The following is a 20,178-nucleotide window of genomic DNA, read 5'->3' as shown; positions in this document are numbered from 1 at the left end:
CCGACTGACCGACGGCCATGTTACCACCCCCCCGTCGAGCCGCCGCCGCTCGGTGTCGGCGCCCTCGCCGCCCCCTCGTACACCGTCACCCCGGCCATTCTTGGCGAACCACCCCTCGCTCTTCGCTTCCGCTCTCACACTCTCTCTCTCTCTCTCTCTCTCTCTCTTGGTCTCTCGTTCTCTCCCTCTCCCACTCGTGATCTACGTTGGTGCACCCGACACCCACCACTATCGCGATTACTATCGCTCGCGCCCGCGCGCCGTTATCTTCGACAATTGACGTCACGCATACGTACGCTATACATGCTCGTCTCGTCGTTAATTGCTTCTCGATGTAATTGTACGGTAAGTAAGCGGCACGGCACGTGACCGAGTCACCAGTCATCGCATGAAGATATACGTGTATGCGTGGTCTCTCGAAAATGGCGTTTTGGTTCAATAAAATAGGAGAAATATATGTATATAAAACGTCATCTGCTCTCCTTATATGACCTAAGGCCTTCCGAGGAGCGCTTTATACATGAAAAGAGCAGATTACATAATACACAATGCACATTACCGGCTTGCTATAGTTGGAGCGATTTAATATTGAAAAATTAGGTATGTATACGTGGTAACCCACGCATACTTTACGTACCTCTGAAACCGAAATAACCGGATTATGCTTGTATGTATGTGTGTGTGCGATTATAATCGTCGGTATGACGTCCGCGAATTTCTGGATCGTTTGCGGTGAAAAATGCATCATCGCCGAGCAAAAAGGCAGACAGACACTTTCTCGACTCTAATGAGACGCGATATGTATTCCTTAGTAATGTTCCCGCATACATTTTACGTTAATCTCGGCTCTTCTTGGCTTTGTCGTTCTGCTCTTTCGCAAGTATGAGCGCGATTTCTCTCTCTCTCTCTTCTTGTTTATCTCGTCTCTTTTAAGGGTCCTCGCACAACTTCACAAAGAGAACTGTCATTAAAATTTGAAAAAAAGTTCCAAGATACTACACGGTATAATTCAATGTTATTATATAATTGACAGACGGATATTATGTGAATATAAAGGCGGTTTGTCAATTTTCTAAGATAAACGTAAATTTTGCTAGTTCACCGATTTTACTACTTGCCTATTGCAAAACAGCTGATTGCAAATTGATTCGGGAGCTTTTTATTAAAACCATAGAATTGGATTCTTTATATTATTTTAATGTTATTTATTTTCATTTAATTTTTTTATTTTTACTTATTTTTATTTTATGTATTTATTTAATTTAATTTATTTTTATTATTAATTTTATACACAATAGTTAATGAATATAAATGCAATTTATCAATTTCTTGTTGAATTAAATTTAAATCCGATTAAATCACAGTCGTATCTTTTACTTGGCTAAAAATTTTAATCAAGAAACGATCAATCTTAGATCGATCGAGGAATCTGCCATTAGTAAAGTAAAATCGAAGATACTGGAGCGCCTTGCACACGTTATAGTCGCATGATAGTCTTACTCGTGGACTGATATGTAACGTAATAAATTCATATTGATGACGCGCTTTGAGAATAACAGTGATTTACGTAGAGGGGCTTTTATTATTCTTTCTATTCCTATCTCAGATAGGGTATTTTGGGTTGAGGGAAATGAGCATGTGATTCGATCGGTATTATATGACGTTCGTATTCGTCAGTGTTGGATCGAGTTGGACGAAACCGAAATAGAAACTGTAATAATGCGAAGATATAAGTGTCATTCATCAGAGCGAAACGGGCCACGGTTGTTGAAATCTTCAATTTTTCCTTTCCACTTTCATAACGCCGATTTCTCGCCGGCGAGAACGTAACGTTTTCATATATATTCCTGCATGTAAAAGTGAGCGAATGTATGTTTAAAGTTTCTCTCCGTATCTCAGAAACGGATTAATCAGATTTCGCAAATCTTACGAAAAGTCAAAATTTTAATAAAAAAATAAAAGTTTTTTTAAAAGTCAAATTTTTACGAGAGAATCGATACATTTATAACTATACTTACAATTAGAATGCAGATGCATTTTAATAGTTTAGCTTCTTACAGCAATTTAGCTTCATTTTCGCATGAATATTTATTGAGACATAAAATAGGGAAAATATTAAATTTAATTTTTAATTAAGCGCAATATATAGGAATATACGAAATTACAGGTAAAAAATGTGAAAGATTTATTTAAGTAAGACGGAGATTTAAAGAGGAAGGAATAATAGAGATTGGAGATTTATAGAGAAAATTATGCACATACAAATGCGCGTATAATTCAGCTCTTTTCATCAATCCCTGAATTGCGTTTCGTGGAAGATCGGTAATTCACAATAATGATTGCGGCGATGGTTTTCTTTGTTTGGACTTAATTGACGTCAACGGACTTTTGTCGGTATGTTTCAAGTATCGAGCGCCCGTAAAACCAATAAATGTCCTTTGCTCTTTGAATATGAATCTACGTATATCCTGAAACAAAAAAAAATTATCATTCTATAATGGACGTAGAAAAACTAATGTCACTCTTCCTCAAAGATGACAATTAACGTACTCGGAACAAAAGATCACATTGGAGTATTGCCCGTACGTCACTAAAGCGGCGCGTCTCTCGTGTTAAGTAGATGCGACCGTGAATTAGTCAGACTTTTAACTCGGAAAATCGATATAGCTTCGTACAGTCTGTATTCGTCATCTGTCAAGAGACTGCACATTATATAAATGTGCAATATTCTGTAAAGAATATAATAATACATTATAAACATATATCATAATGTTCTCACGAAGAAATTATTTATAATTTATTAATTAAAAAAAGATTACTTGAAAATTTATGAATATATATTTTTTTAGAAATATCTGTTATTGAATATGATATAAGAATTTCATATAAGTAACAGCATATAATAATAGCATTTTAATGATTATTTAATTATTTAATTTTTATCTATATAATATATTAATATTACATAGATAAAAATTAAATAATTATTAAAATGCTATTAACTTATATGAAATTCTTTTATCACATTCAATAATAGATTTCTAAAAAAAATATATTCATAAATTTACAAGTAATTTTTTTTTTAGACATATTTCTTATGAAATTTGTGTATGTTCTGAATAATTTAAAATCTATATAGATCTCGGAATTATTTGCATTCGATAAATACAATTTTATTCGATTTTCAGAGCCATTTAACACATACGTGCCAATATCTAAATTTTTTTTTTTTTTTGTGACATTTGCGGCGCGTTTTCGTGATACTCGTGTTCTCTGTTACGAGTCGAATGTAATGCGATCGTGCGGAAGAGCCGTTCCGCCGTTTTAACGGTGGATCGCTTAAATCTTAAATTATAGCGAGTGCGGAGGCGGAACGCGATGCGGCGAGCCCGACTGTCTACAAAATCGGCCACGTGTACATTGTGTCAGATTTAATCCTTCTGTCAATGAACGGGTACCTGGGTACCCGAAGCAACTTTAAATTAAAAAAAATTTTTTTTTTAAATCGAAAATTTTCTCCGTCCGAAATAAAATACAAAGAGAGCCTTTGCATTTTCGAAAGCTTCTAAAAATATAATGAGAAAGAATGCCCAGCTATTATCAAGAAATTGTCATAGTGTCAAAAATACGTGATTGATACGTGCACAGAGAGAATTTTCTCTTAGAATTTACCCTGAAAATCATGGTAATCGTGGGACAAAGAATTTTATAAGAATTTTATAAGAATTTCTCTGATTAATATTTATCACAATAAAAATAATAATATCTATTACAATAAAATATGTATAAAATGTTTGATTCATTTTACTATGCAGTTTAATAAAATTAATTAGACATGTTTTATATTTTATTGTGATAGATATTATTTTTATTGTGATAAATATTAATCAGAGAAATTCTCATAAAATTCTTTGCATACCATATTGTCCCACGATTACCATAATTTTCAGGGTAAATTCTAAGAAAAAATTCTCTCAATGTGGGTACCCACGAAAAGGTGAAAAATTATTGCATTGACAGAAGGGTCGAACGTCAATTATTTCTTAGAAAGTAGAATACTATGCATGTCTGTTAGATAAAACTTACGTTAAACAGTCGTTTATATAATGAGAGTTTTCGATATACATTTACGTCAAATGTACCAGAGTATTACGTCAGAAGCAAGAAAATTGGCGAAGAAATAGATGCAAATCATTCTTGCAACTTACGTATATTTGTTTCATCGACGTCGGTCGCTTTGAACGAAGTAGATTCTGTTTAAAGTGTGTTTAAATTGACGTCCTTAAGGCTCCCTGGCTCCTTTCCGACCATGTCGAAATCGTGACGTCAGAGGCGAGAAAACACGCTAAAATTTCTTAGATGCCATTTCGAAATAAAAAAATATTTCGATGAAACAGCACTTCAGATGGCTTTAGCACACTCTTAAAAAACCCCGAAAACTATCCTTTTCCCTTTATAATCAATCAACAGCTGTAAAATGTAATATTATGAAGCCCAGTCCGTCTGGTCTTTGCAGTCATTCCGCATGTCAAAGTCTGATATCTCGATCATTTTACAGATGTTGATTGATTATAAAGGGAAAAGGATAGTTTTCGGGTGTTTTTAAGAGTGTGCTAAAGCCATCTGAAGTGCTGTTTAATCGAAATATCTTTTCATTAAAAAATGGCATCTAAGAATTTTCAGCGTGTGCTTTCTCGCTTCTGACGTCACAATCCAATATGGCCGCGGTGAGCACCCAGGAGCCTTAACAATTAATAAAATAATTGCGGTTGTAAAACCTACGCGGACTATATAGATTGCTCTCTCAGTCCCTTTCTGTATACCGCGATCAGTCAGTTCGATGAAACGATTCAAAGAAGATTGGTGATAATTGATGACGGTCGCGTGTCTGGCCATGGGTTCAATCGATCTCTCCATCCTTTTTTTTCTTTCTTTAGAAAATTGACGTCAGACGCACATTTTCGTCAGGGACACTTCTAATGCGTCGTCGGTGCTGTAAATTACTCTGTACGTCTTCTTGTATTTTTACATTCGCATAAACGAGAATCGCAGCCACACTTTTTTTTTTACGAACACGCAATAAAGCTCTATTTCGAGATGACATTTCCCCCAGGTGAGTTTCGTAGAGGTCAGTCACTCGAGAAGTTTTCTCTCTCCCTAGTTGAATCTCATCGCGCGCTCCCAATTTGCCTTTCTATATATTTTGCGAAACAAAACTATATTTCGAGATATATTTCTCCAAGTTTCGAAAAGCAATTCTATTTACTTGCAAATGCTTTGCATAATTTTCGGAGGATCCGCGTAGAATCTTGACTCCCCTTTTTCAGGCAACCATAAGGCAGTCACTCTTTCCATATATTTTCTAAAGCTCCTTCTATTCGTGGAGTTTCTATATAGAATGTAATATAATTTCGACGTACAAGAAAAGTTTATTTTTCAAAAAAAAAAAACTTTTACAATAAGTATATAAGTTAAATCAAATTTTTTTTACATACAGACACTCGCATATCAAGTTCGTATATAATAATTTTTCTTAAAATTAAAGAATAAATTTTCTTAAAATTGATAATTTTTCTTAAAATTATTACTAAGGGATCAACTATAATTGAGTTTGTGCAAATATAATACACTGCATTTCCTTATTATTCCAATATTTTGTCTCACGATGGAAAGCATTATTTTGATATAATATAATTTATTCATAAAATTTGGCTCTCTGTCTCCTTGTTCTCTCTCTTTCATTTAAAATGCATTTTCATATCGAGAAATGTCGAGAAATATTTAGCAACCTCAATTTTGCGAGATATTCGAGAACTAGTTATTGTAAAGCAAACATAAGTTGGGAAAATTAATAATCTTCTTCCTATAGAACTGAAAACATAGTTAAATTCGAAGACGCAAGTATTGAATATCTGCTGCACTTTATTCTCAACAATTTTTATATGACACGAAAAATGTAATAATAAGCAAGAATTTTTCTCACTTTTGAAAAACTTATTTCTGAAGAACTTTTCATGTACGACATGATCCATTCATTCAAAACTCAAGGAATATTCAAAGAAGAGAACACATAAAGAGTATTAATCGCGTCAATTCATCCTTCATGTATTAAACTTACGCATACGCATTTTTTTCTTGTTGTAGATCGCATTCGAGATTCGGTCCTTCTCATCGCGACACCAGAATCTTCATGGTCGGATAAATCGATAGTACGTCAAGGTAAGGTCGCGAGAAGGAGAGAGCGACTTCCTTGTCGTCGTGAAAAAAGATGTTTCCGGTGAGTAAGTCGAGCGATGGAAATGAGGTAATGCCTGTCGACATTTGCGAAAACTTGAATTTCGCAATCTCTTTTTCTCGCTTTCTTTCTCTCTTTCTTTGACAAATCCTTCGCCACCCACGTACCTCGACTTGTCGTAGGTCGGTCTCTGCTTGATTTCGCGCTTGCACGCGAGCAACTTTGAGTACGCCGGTAAATCAATAGAAGTCGTGGGAGAATCCGTCGATTTTTGATGCCCCACGAAATTTCACGCGGAAGTAGCGCAAACAGATACAGAGATATATTCTACTTTTATACCCATTTCGTCCGAAACTTTTGTTACGGATATATGGCGCATCGAATGTTTTCAGAAAATTGACGTAGAAAAATGACACATGCGAAATATCATCAATTTTGCATATGAAAAATATGCTAAGTATTACTATATTATTTAAATTATGTTGAATAGAGTATATATACATATGTAATATTAATTAAAATTCAAAACATTAAGTTGCAGCAAATTAAAACTTTCCAAACTTATATAAGCAATGAATAATAATTTTTTGGGGGGAATATCATGATTCTTTATAGAAAATAAAAAATTAATATTTTTTTATATAAGCATATAAGTACATTATTTTAATATCTAATCTAAATAGAGTATCTAATCTTAATTTTTATAACAAAATTTAATTAAATTTAATTAAATACAGGCACAAGTATATAGATTTATATATATTTTTATTATATATTTATAATTAAAACACAATAAGGTAAATATATCTAGAGAGAGAGAGAGAGAGAGAGAGAGAGAGAGAGAGAGAGAGAGAGAGAGAGACCTTTTTATCTGTAAAAATCTTAGACTATTAACTTATTAATTATTATTAATTTCTCATTAGAAATACCTAAGTTCGCGTGTTGAACCCTTATCAATATCTCGTATAAAAAGCGAATGGACGTAATTCTTTCTCTAAATTATTGATTTAATTACACGAGAGACTTTTCGTGTGCGGACATCATCGCGTTTCTACGATATATTTGCATCTGTTTTTTTAAATCGTCATCATCAGTTTTCGGTATATACATATATGATTTACGCTCAGCGGACTTTAGTAATTTTCTTCGTGACGCACTTTGCACACATTTACGCAGAAGATACGTCGACGCAAGACGCCCGATGACGCTAGTCACACAGGCAACGAAATTGGATATTCATACATCGGTTCGAATTATAAAACACATCGTTAAGCACTGCATATTTTAGTGAACTTTCGATTCATCTCGATATTCGAAATCGAACACAAAATTTATAGATCTGTTCTTCCTAGTTCTGAATATTTGATACTTCTGTATTAAAGTGAGACCTTACATGTATAGAGAGAGACGTGAATTGTTCATTTCTGATGAAAATTTAAAATAGAACTTTATATAATAAAATATTTTCTGGGTATATGTAATTAGCTGCTATATAATTTTTCTCATTTTTTAAAAATATTTTACATTAAATATTTTTATAATTAATTCTCAAATTAAGAATCTTATAGTGAAGTCCATTATAAATGTTTGTTCAAATCTTGTCCACAAAAATTATTTTCTCCGTATTTATAATTGGTTGCTGTAAAGTTTTTCTCATTTTTAAAAAATATTTTACATTAAATATTTTTATAATTAATTCTCAAGTTAAAAATTTCTGTTCTAGTGAAGTTTACTATAAATGTTTATCCAAATGCTGTCCACAAAAAATATTTTCTACGTATATATTGGATTCCATAAAGTTTTTCTCATTTTTCAAAAATATTTTACATTAAATATTTTTGTAATTAATTCTCAAATTAAAAATGTATTATAGTGAAGTCTACTAAAATGATTAGGCATATATATGAGATGTGACTAAGCAAATATACTCCGAAAACGATAAATGCGCGCGCGTAAGTTTCTATTTGCATATTATAACGCATACAAAATTGCACGCATCAAAATTAAAATAACGTTGTAATCTTAAGTTCAATATCAACATTCCCCGAAGATAAGGTTGTAATTTTACGTGTGCGTCATTGCTGACATAATAGCGCTTCGGGTCATACAGAGCAAGAAAGTGCACGCGATATTCACACTATGTTGCAAACAACATTATGTACCGAGAAGACCGAAAGCATTGAACGCGAAGAAAATTTCCGACATGCTATGTTTTGGAAGAATCTGTGAAGAAAATATCTTGTCATCGCTCGATGAAGTTGGAAATTGCGCGAGTAAAATGTTTACATCAAAGTCCCGTCTGGTACAGTAATTAATATCTCATTGTGTAAATATTGACTGCAAAGAAGGTTTACATTTTCATCGTATTACAGTTTAACGATTGGTATAACTACTTCCTACGTTCGTTATTTCGTCTTATCATGACGTCAAATAGAATCGTAAAGGAATCGTGTCCCTGCAATTCTTTTTTTTTTTTTTTTCATTGTTATTTTACCACCAATTCCTTTTGTTAATTATTGTTATTTACTATTTCGAGATATGATTGCATGAAATTTTTATTCCACCGATCGATACGATATATTTTCCTCGTCGCGTTAGAAGCTGACAATCTCTCCTCTCTCGTTTCACGAGAATTGAAGTTTAATTCTATAACGAACAAAAGCGGTTTGTCAAGCAAGCTCATTATATTGGATAACGCGGTGAAAAAGGACAGATAACGACCGCGGCTCTCAATTGCATAATGCAATGATGAAAGGCGGAACTTGTTGTATGGACGATGAGCACGTGCTCTTGAACATATGTGGAATCTCTTTTCCTGAATTACTTGAAGCGAATGTAATTGAATCGAGAGAGCAGACAACAAACTCAGCTAGACCTCAGTTAGACCGAGAAATCCTATAAGTTAAATTGAAATTCCATATTGGGTGTCCTCTCTAATCCGCGTTGCTCGTTTTCAATTATTTCTTGCGATTTTCCGGCTAAACATTTTTGATAATTTCTTGATATTTTTTGATTTTATTATTATATATAGAAATGTATAATTATAATTGAAAATATGAATATAATTATAATGAAAATTATAACAAAAAGTTATAATTTTCATTATTATTTATTCATCAATTTCATTATTATTATTTTCATTATTATATTAATAAATTTAGGTGTCAACAATTGCGGTTAAACTAATAATAAAAATTAATTAATTTAATCTCTTCAAAAAGGCATGTTATTACTGCGATGCTGATTAGTTCTCGATTCACGTTGTGCGTTATATTCACAGCATCGAGCAGCTCGATTAATATTTTTGACAGTTATCAGCTGATTTCTGTCAAAAAATATTAATCGCGGATAAAGTATTATAACATATTATATTACTTACAAAATATTATTATTTTAATTATAATAATATGTTGTAAATAATATAATATATACTTATAATATGTACTTTGTCCGCGATTAATATTTTTTGACAGAAATCAGCTGATAACTGTCAAAAAATATTATTCGAGTTTAAAGTATTATAACATATTATTTATAACATTATTATTTTAATTTTTATTGCATACTATTATTTTAAAATTTAATTAACAAATTAACGTTTTAATCAGCTGATTTCTGTCAAAAAATATTAATCAAGTTTAAACACACAAAAATATCATTCTTTTTTATATAAAATTGAGAAATGGCACGCGCGTAGTGTGCGCTTGTGTTGTTCTAGTTAATTAAATTGATCGGATATAACATTTTAAAGTTTAAAAAAATTTTTATTTATGGTGAAATATAATAATAAAAGATGTTAATTTTAAAATTTTAATTAAAAAATTTTTAAAATAATAAAAATAAGTAAATTTAATTAAATTTTGTTATAAAAATTAGGATTACATACTCTATTTAGATTAGATATTAAACTGTACTTATATATATGCTTATATAAAATATAAATGTATAATATAAATATATATAAATCTATATACTTGTGCCTGTATTATAAAATTATTATGAAGCAAAGATATTGTAATATTTACGGCACATTTACAAATAATATCTCGTTTCCTTCTTTAAATCTATAGTTCTATTTCTTTAACGTACGATATTTCTCACGAGGAGTAAAAATAGACGTGAATTATATTTCTAATTGGCAGCGATATAAAATTAGAGCGATTATTGCCAATTTACTACAAGTTAATTAGTCATGAAACGATACTTAGGAACGATCAAGCTTTTTTAAATCTTTAATCCGTCCAATCTATAATATGCACTCTCGTCACAAATAAACAGCTTATTATTATATAATAAACGCGACCGTGAACGTGTGTGTTTGCCTTCTTCGTTCGCGCTGCACGTCATCGTTATATTTTTTACGAAGGCAATTTCGAATGAATATTGCACGTCGAGGTCGCGAGCTATTATATTTTTCATTCAACAGGCTCGCACTCTTTAACCTTTAACTGCGGTCGTGACAGACACTCTGCATTTGATACACATTTTATTCTTTTCATTTTCATTGTCTTTTTGTCCTTATGCTCCATATCTTACGTACCTTGATTTACGTTCTACTTCCACGAGTATTTGTTATTGTTAATTAATTTTTATCCGACATTATAATGAAAAGAATATTGTCTCGATGGGAATATATGATTATTATTAGAAGAGAGCTATACATTTTTTTTTATTCAATGAAAGGCTTTTAATAATTTTCAAAAAATGTTAATTAGAAATAAAACAAATGCAAATAGAAAAGAAAAATATAGGAAGAATATATAATATAATTGAGAGATATATTTGTATTCAAAATGTGAAGATATACAAGTTAACATATGTAAATCACATGTAAATCAGTGATCGATGATATATCTCGATGATTAAAAAAATTAGAATAAAAAAATATATTTTAATTAGATAATTATTCTCTTCGTATTATTTACATGTTATAATATTAGTCTGAATTTATTTTCCAAATTCTTTCTTTTTCACTTTGAGAGTTGATCTTTTTATTGTTTTAATTTACCGTATTTTAAACTTTTAAATTACAGAACAATCGCATAGAGTAGTAAATTATGTAATAAGATAAAACGATGCTTGTTCTTTTCTTTTTTTTCAAATTAGCAGACTCTCTCTCTTTTTCTTTCCAATTTTTCATTTCCCCTGTTAGGTCTTTAATTATACGATTATTTTAGAATCTTTTTATTTTTCAAATTTTTTTTTTTACTTTAAAAGTGAATTTTTTAATTATTTTAATTGATTGTATTTTAAACTTTTAAAGTACAAAACAATGGTAGTAAATTATGTGTAATAATGCTTGTTTTTTTTTTTTTTTTTTTTTTTTTAAGTAGCAGATTCTCTTTTTCTTTCTCTCTTTCTCTTTCCGCTTTTTTCCTTCCGCGCGTTTGGTCCCACGTCTTTAATCATACGATTTTAGAACTGTCCCATCCGCAAAATAACAAAACGAAATTCACACCCGCGCCCATTCCGCCGCGCTATTTCCGCCGCGGGAAACGCACGGCCGTCGCGGCAATAATTTCGTGAATCATCGGCCTGACATGACGAGGAGACACCGGGCATCGTGCCCATCTCCCGGCGACGTCGCATTAATAAATAATACTCGGCAAATGACTAGGATTTTAGCCGCACGTTGCATCTGCGTGGCCATTCGCGCGTGATTCCCTCGTTAAGTATCGGCTCGACATAAACAACCAGTTCGCGTTGAATAAATAAATCAGTCCCTCTCTCTCTCTCTCTCTCTCTCTCTCTCTCTCTCTCTCTCTCTCTCTCTCTCTCTCTCTCTCTCTCTCTCTTGAATAAAATGATCATATGATGTTCAATTACTCGAGCGACTTGTCGCGCGGAAAAACGCGAGAGATTGAAAGACTTTCCTAAAGAGAGCCGCTATAAATCCTCGCGATGTCGGGAACAAAGCGCGAAAGGAGCGCGAGGCTCTGTTCAAAACTTCTGTTCTTTATTACGAGAGAAACAGCGGATTAATTGGGCTGGAATTAAAAAAGCGACGCTTTCGTTAGCGTTATACGGTAGTTGCAATTGTGGATATCAATTTTTTTTTTAAACGACGTGATTAAATATTGACTTCTCTCTGTTTCACATCGCTTGTTTCCTATGTGTGCTTATATAGTAGCGATCTATTCTTAGGGAGTCTTAGAGATTTCTATTATAAAGTATGTAAATTTATGCATATATATATATTTAATAATACATATGTGTAGCTATGTATATAGTATTTGTATCCCTTCCAATTGATTATCGAGATATTCCCTCTAAACGACATATAAAAAAACGATTAAATTAGAAGAATAAAAAATTGTTTTAAATTCTTGTATTTAAAAAAATTCTTTTTTTTTTTTTTAAAGAAGCATTGGAAAGCAATCTTATAAATATGCAAAAATAAATATTTCACTGACATTTTCCGCTGATGTCACCGATCGATATTGATGCAACTTCGATGCAACTTTGATGCAAAATCGAATAAAGATATTTATATATTTTACTAATATAAGAGAGACCGGAGAGAGATTCTCGGGACAAAAGGATACCTCTCCCTTTCTCTCTCACAATTCGATACGAGCGTGGCTCTTGTGAACTTTCGACACGGTCCTGCTTGACGTCATTGAATGACGTCAATCCCGGGGCCCCACCAGGCTCTTCAGCCTCCTCCTTTGAAGCGCGTTTTATCGCACCAACGTAAGAAGCATCGCCGCCGTCACCTCGGCCCTCGAAAATTCCTACGACATCCAATACGGTCATCCAAGAGATAAAGCGAGAGAGAAAGACATGCAGAAATTTATCTCGTGCGAAATGCCACCGCGAAAAATCTCTTCGTACGCACGTGGATCTTTTTTCGGCTTGTTAAAAAAAAATTTTTTTTAATTGAAGTTTATCATAATTTTGAATTATTTAAATTATCAGCGGACGCGGCTAGACGATAGATAAAAACGATCATGCGGACCGGCTAGACGAGACAATTGCATCAATTTATACGATGTATATCTCGTTAATCTCTCACATGCGCGTCGTTATTTTTTTTACTCGATATTATTTTTTCCACGGTATCATATGTAGTGCATCTTGAAGTGACAAGTAAAAAACCACACAGTTAATTTTAAGAATAATTAAAGATACCTCAAGAGTTTATGACGCGCTAAGTAATTAACATCTCGCTCTCTGACGGTGAAATCCGCGAGATCCGAGTCATCTCCAGTGAATTAAATAAACCCCGTTGTTGGATTTTTTTTTCAATCGTAAGTTAGTAAATTTCCCGCCTCTCTCGAAGAAAAACGACGCGAGAGATTTAATTGAAAAAAATGTTACGGACGCTTTTTTTTACGAGTACCCACTGACATTTCATTCCGCGCGAGATGCCACTGTTTAAGGATTAATCCGAGCTTTGTTAATAATGCGAACCACCGCGAACGTTTCTACTCGACACGCCGTTTGTCTTAATGACATTGGTCGGTGTGATTTTATAATTCGTCGGGTTTTCGTGTCAAGTTTAATTTTAATCGCGTTACGTCGCGATGATTCCGGATGACGATTATGCAAATCATGACGATGCCATATCAGCGTTATTTTAATAATTCGCTCTAACGAACTCGGTCTCAATAACCGACCATCCACACTGCTCATAATTATATTAATAACATTATATATAATTATATTACGTATACGCGATGTAACATTATTAATTAATCTAATTTTAAATATGTATATGCAGTATAATGAAAACACTTTTACATATCATTATTTATCAGTTAAAAAAAAGTCTGTGCAGAGATTAACCGCATAAAATCTTCCTTTTAGATTTATAATTCTACGAATTTTAATTTGAATTATTATCGAAATATTGCTGGCATTTAATCTTCGATAATCTCGTTTGCCATCCTCGAGAAAGAAAGGTCACCATCGCCATCCATAAAGTTTCTCTTTCTTTTTTTTTTCTTTAATCGGATCGGATCTTAAGCAAATGTAATTACTATAGTGTCTGACACACAAAAAACCTCAGACCGCACAACGACACGTGAGAGGTGTTTGTCGTAAAAAAGTTCTCGAAGAAAGAAAGATCTGCGGTTTTTTTAATTGTTTTTTTACGTTTCTCGGAATGGTGTTACATACATCTTTTATTGCACGAATAACTTTGTATATTGGTTAACAGATTGTGAGATAAACAGATTCGAGCTACTTTTTTCTTTTACAACGTATCGATCTTTCAAGATGTATGTGATACTAAATTGTTTTACGATTATGTTTTCCACCAGCGAGGAAAAAATTGCGTTACATGACACATGCAACAAGGAGCACGTGTTTTTTAATAAAAAAATATTAATAACATGCGCATATTTCTGTTATAAGGAGCGTGAACTTTTTTTTCACTTTATTTATTTAATAATTATGCGATAGACGAGCCGTATATGTATATTCTTTAATCTGTTCGTGAATCTGATTTTATAAATCTTTCAAGAAGTTAGGTAATTGCCAACTGTTAGGTAGATAATTAAAAAATTTTAATTAATTGTTTTTTTCGATAACTCTATCATTAATTATACTTATAATCATAAGATAATAAGTTATGTTATAAGCAAGTTTTTTCCGCCTCTATTTTTGAAATATTTAAAAAATGCAGATACAAATATTAGATATCAAATAAACTTACGTGATATTCATTTTTCTGATTATCTAGAATATATATATGTATATTTAGATAAAGTGTATTTGCATATATATATAATTAATATAGTCTAGACTAGAATATATAAATAACTATTTACGCAAGTACGAGATATGTGTAGCAGGGACGTAGCTAGAAATTAATCTCGGAAGATGAGATTTTATCTTATTGATGTCAAATAAAGAAATCTACATATAGTAATTATAAACATGCTTTTGAATTTTTTTTCCAATTTCCTTAATCCTTAATCTTCCTTAATCACGAATCGATTTAACACTTTTTATTTTGCAAGCTTTAAATATTATATCTAAGGGTTGGAGTTATAACATTTATTTGAAATTAAAGGAAGATTAAAATTTTGTGATGTTTCCTAAAGAGTTAGAGCTTAGATTTTTAAATGTTTAATCGATCGAAAATTTGACAGCTATTGATGACCTGTCACTTTTTGGGCGAGGAAAACATCAACTTCAATTTAGTCCAAGAATCCAATATATAAACGGAAGTTTGCAGAAACTGGAGTAACTGAGGTATACTTGTCAACAATACAGTTACAAAGTTGCAGATCCTCGGTAAAGCAAATGCATCTTTGTAACTTTCATTACCTCTTAGTTGTTCTCACGAAATGCGCAGAGTGCAACTTTATTAAAAATCCATGAAATTATTAACTGCTGTATCAAAGATACACACAAGTTAGATTCATGTAAAATTTAATCAATATTTATGGCTTTTAAATGCCGAGTGCAAAAGATTCATAAGTGCATCTCACAATCTTGTCTCAAGAATTCGAAAGGACAGATATTAGAGCGTCTGATACCAGTGTATAACGGGTCGTACATATTATATATTACGTTGGGATGTATGACATTACAGCGATATCACGTGAGGGTGCTTTCGTGAACAGATGCGATCTCGAGAACCTTCGACATGCACGACGTTCGATCGGCGTCGCGCGAGTCTCTATTAAGGGGATTGTACGTACAACGGGGGTGACTGAAACCTCTTTTTGTTCCTTTCCGGCGCGACGTTTTATACGCCAAGGTTCCTCGACACCGTACTTTGTTCTTTCCCCTCGATATTTAAATATAACGTTGTTAGAAATTAGAAATTAGTCATACATTTTGTTACTGTCTATGTCTTGAGCTAACTTCTGTTAACTTCTGCTAGCTTATTCTGATAAAGTTCCCAAGCAAAGTATAATATCCATCGTAATTTCATTTATAGGGGAGTTAAAGAGAAATGTGTGACATTTTTATATTTATTTAAGTAAGATTTATCGTTTTATTAGAGCAATAATGTTTATTAGATTAACATTATTATTATTATGTTAATATCAATGTATCAATTATATAACTCTCATTATTACTGTTACTATAAATATTAATACTGTAATTTTCTTTTTCTTTGTAGGATAGATGTCAAATTAAATGTTAAGTGGATATAGACATTTTATATTTATGCATATAATATAAAGACAAATAATTTCTTATATTTTCAAAAATTGTGTAATATGATTATATTATTTTAATCAAATTAATGATAGTAATAGTATTCATTGAAAACTGTTGTAAATTAGGCATATGTTTTCAGAGTTTGACAATGAATTTTATGTAATTTTTTTTTCAAATTTCATATTTAACGAGATAAAAATTTCATCTAACATTCATAAAACGTTCTACGATCTACGAAATAGTTTTAGCGCGGAATGCTTTTTACATATTTTTCCTATTTAAGTGTAGCGTTCTCAAGGCTGCGTTCACGCAGGTGAGCGCAAAAAATCAGAGGAATTAATTTGACACGGGTTTTTCTTATCTGAATCAGCAGATAGTGATGTGACAACTTATTTTTAATCAACATGTGAGAGGCACGTGTATAGTTACGCTAGAATTGCGTTAGTAAATCGTCATGTGCATGCTAGAATGACGTTTTTGCGTTTCTAATACTAACATCTCGTGGAGCAGTGCCAGATGAAATAAGACAAAGCGATGACTAATGAGAGGACTTAAAAGAAACAGTGTGTCGTTTTGATCTAGGAACAGATTAAAATGTCGAAAAGAGAAAGTTATCGATTTATTAACACGAGCGCGAAGCAATTAAATTTAAGACTTATAAGCAAACTAAAATAGTTTAATTATTGAAACTTCTCTCAATTATGAATACATAATAAATTATTTTATTTATTACAAACGATGTAAGTTTTAAGTCCTCAATGTGCGTATTTAATGTAAATCGTTTATAGAGCTTCAAATTAATGTTTGAGGATAAATTTGAACCATCTATGCAAAAATATTTGCCGGGATTTCCTATTTTTTGTTACATGATTCATACGTCGCTTTTTATAACTTTTTTCTGTATCATGTGTCAAATAATCGCATATTAGAGAATCGAAAACGCATGGTTGCGCAATATAAATGATTTTATGAAAATTGTGTGTGTGTGAGTGATGTATATACATATAATTTCGCTAGAAGAATGTGCTGCGAATTCTTACGATTATTTATAATAATAAAATATTTATTTTTTCCTCTTTAATATCATGTCGCATTAAATTTAATATTACGCGCGTCACACAAGCAACAAGTTGTGTGGTTATTTACTTATTCATTATTGTATTGTTACTAAATTGTAAATTGTGTGATTCAATTTTAATATATCGCATCGCATTTTTGTACAGTAAATATGTCAAGACAAATTACTATTTATGTAAAAATCGATAAATTTTTTATTCAATTTCTCAAAGTTAAGATATTTTATGTTTTCTAGCAGAAAAATATAATTTATAAAACGACGACTTTTTAAAGTTTATTTTATTAATTTTTAAAAATTGTGTAATTAATAAATTAATGAATATTAATTAATGTCTATTAATAAAATTAATGACTATTAGATTTAAGTTAGACATAAATTTTTAATAAAAATTTAGTTAAAGATAAAAAAGATTTCATAATATTTGCTGTCATAAGTTTAAAATTAAGAAAATTGCGTGATATATTATCAAAGATTTTTAATAATATTAATTTGCCTTGAATTGTTGAAATGAATTCTAAACATTTAACAGAAAAAAATAGCAATTTATTATAATGATTTACTTCTTTTTCTTAATTACTTATTAAGTTAAAATATCAATAGCATGCGATGATATTATTATAAGTATATTACAAATCACGTTTCCTATTTCTAATTCATTGTTTTTCAAATTCAAGTCAATTCACTTTGAAAGATGTCGCGAATAATTTCAGTTTCATCCTAACATGTACAAGTTATATTTTATATATAAGTTTCGCTAATTCCCCAAACGATGTACCATGTATATTGTGATGTTCTTTCGAAAGCTGTAACAATTTTCATTCACACAGTACGAGCGTTACATCGTATTGTGGCTAACATGGCATTTTCAATTACAAAACACTTTCAACTACTTTAACTAGTTCAGCTGCTTTCGCCTTATTGACCAAGAAATTCGAAAGCTTTGTAAAGAGATTGATGACAAAATTTCGCCATAAAAATATTTATATATATTCGATATATATATGTCAATGTTCTCACTACCTGTAAACTGGATTAAGAATAAATGCGACTGCTCTTTACTCAAAAAGATAAAATGTGGTGATGATTTTCATACTGGTAGTGACATCTTACAGTATTAGATCCTCTGTTAAATTACAGTAAAATTATTGCTATAAATATTTAACAGAAATAAATCTTCGTTACTAAATTCAATGTCAATGATATTGACATCATTTATGTAGTATTCTGTATTCTTTTACATATATCTAATTTCACAATGTAAAATTTTGAATTGAAAAAAATTGTTTGTATCGAGATATGTCATTTTATATAATAAATAACATATGATTGATTTATATATAATAAAATTTAAGTTTTGTTGAAAAAATTATGTTACGAAAAGAAATAAAGATTATAATGTTTCACATAGCAAGAATTTACGTCGTATATTTATCAGCAGAAGAAAAGAAAATGTTCTTCGTTATCGGAAAATAATAACACGATTTCCTTAAGATATATTGTAATATTCGAAAAATTTATCACATGTTTTTCCACTACCTACATATTTATTCGCTATGATAAAACATATATCTGTAATGTATACATGGGCAATGTATTTTAAAAGTATTAATCTAAATTCTAATATATATTATTTTTTCTATTAATTTATTATTATAAGATTTTATGTTTTATTTTTTTATTAATCTTTACAAAAGAATCTAGAATCATCAGAGTATAGTTTTATTTATAAAATATACACGTAATATAAAATATAATAATATATCATATGCAAATCTCAAAGATTTTTTAAACACATATTTGTATGCGAATTTATTCATTAATATTTGTTAATGATAGATAAAATATATTATTATACATATAATATATTATTTTCTTAAAAAAATGTTTACAAAATTTAATGCAATATATAATTGCAGTATATTATTGTGGTAGTATTGAACAGTATATATGGCAGATGATATCTAAAAATTTTTATAATTTCATAGCTTTAGTTATTAAAACTAATTAAACATGATAATTTTGTAAAAATATTTAATATTTTTTTATAAATAAATATATTTTGTCTTAATTTAACACGCAAACAAACTTTATATTGTGCAAATAGTAAGCTAAAGAAGACAGATTTAATATTATTAAAGATTTTATTTTATTATTTTGATTACAAAGCTATTCAAATAGTTAAAAATGTACATGCAATAGTATTAAAACAGTCACAAAATTTATTATAAATCAAAATATGCAAAAATATAACAGATTATAAGTAGCTAATAAAATCAATATATATAATAAATAACATATGTTAATTTATAAATAATTATTATTCATGTTACTATAAAATGATAATATTTATCATTTATTATGTAACATATAAAATGTTATTAATTATTCATAATGTAAACTTATTAATTATTTATTGATGATATAAAAGAAATTATGTAATAATATTAAGATTAATATTTAAAAAATATTATATTTAATAATATGTAAGATGTGATTTGCCAGTCGAATTTTTAAACAATTATATTTAATATTATTAATTTATTATAGGCTATACAAATTATAGGCTATACAAATTATAATATTATAAATAATATATAAACTATAATAATATAAATTTTAAAAATATTAAATATTATTAAAAAATATAAAACAAATAATTTAAAGCAGATAAATTACACATATAGATAATTAAAAATAAGAAAACAAAAATATATAAATCGTTGTCATAACAATTTTTACATAA

The 20,178-nt window shown here is 30.4% G+C and overlaps 1 protein-coding gene across 1 annotated transcript in view; it reads right to left on the bottom strand.

The window, feature by feature from the left end:
• Nucleotides 1-2,085: 2,085 nt before the first annotated feature.
• The window catches only part of LOC145941826 (aminopeptidase N-like), a 61,321-nt gene continuing 43,228 nt past the window's right edge, over nt 2,086-20,178 (bottom strand). Inside the window, exons 9-10 of the mRNA XM_083048157.1 lie at nt 2,551-2,729; nt 2,086-2,468 (exon numbers count right to left, since the gene is read on the bottom strand). Of these exons, the coding sequence (XP_082904283.1) occupies nt 2,591-2,729 (139 nt within the window). The 3' untranslated portion in view covers nt 2,086-2,468; nt 2,551-2,590. The remainder of the gene's footprint in view (nt 2,469-2,550; nt 2,730-20,178) is intronic.

This window comes from Prenolepis imparis, unplaced genomic scaffold (assembly GCF_030444845.1).
Source record: "Prenolepis imparis isolate NDT839.2.m4 unplaced genomic scaffold, iyPreImpa1.0 SCAF_10, whole genome shotgun sequence".
NCBI lineage: Eukaryota > Metazoa > Arthropoda > Insecta > Hymenoptera > Formicidae > Prenolepis > Prenolepis imparis.
Note: the sequence above shows the minus strand (reverse complement) of the source record. Positions and strands in the feature narration are given on the sequence as shown.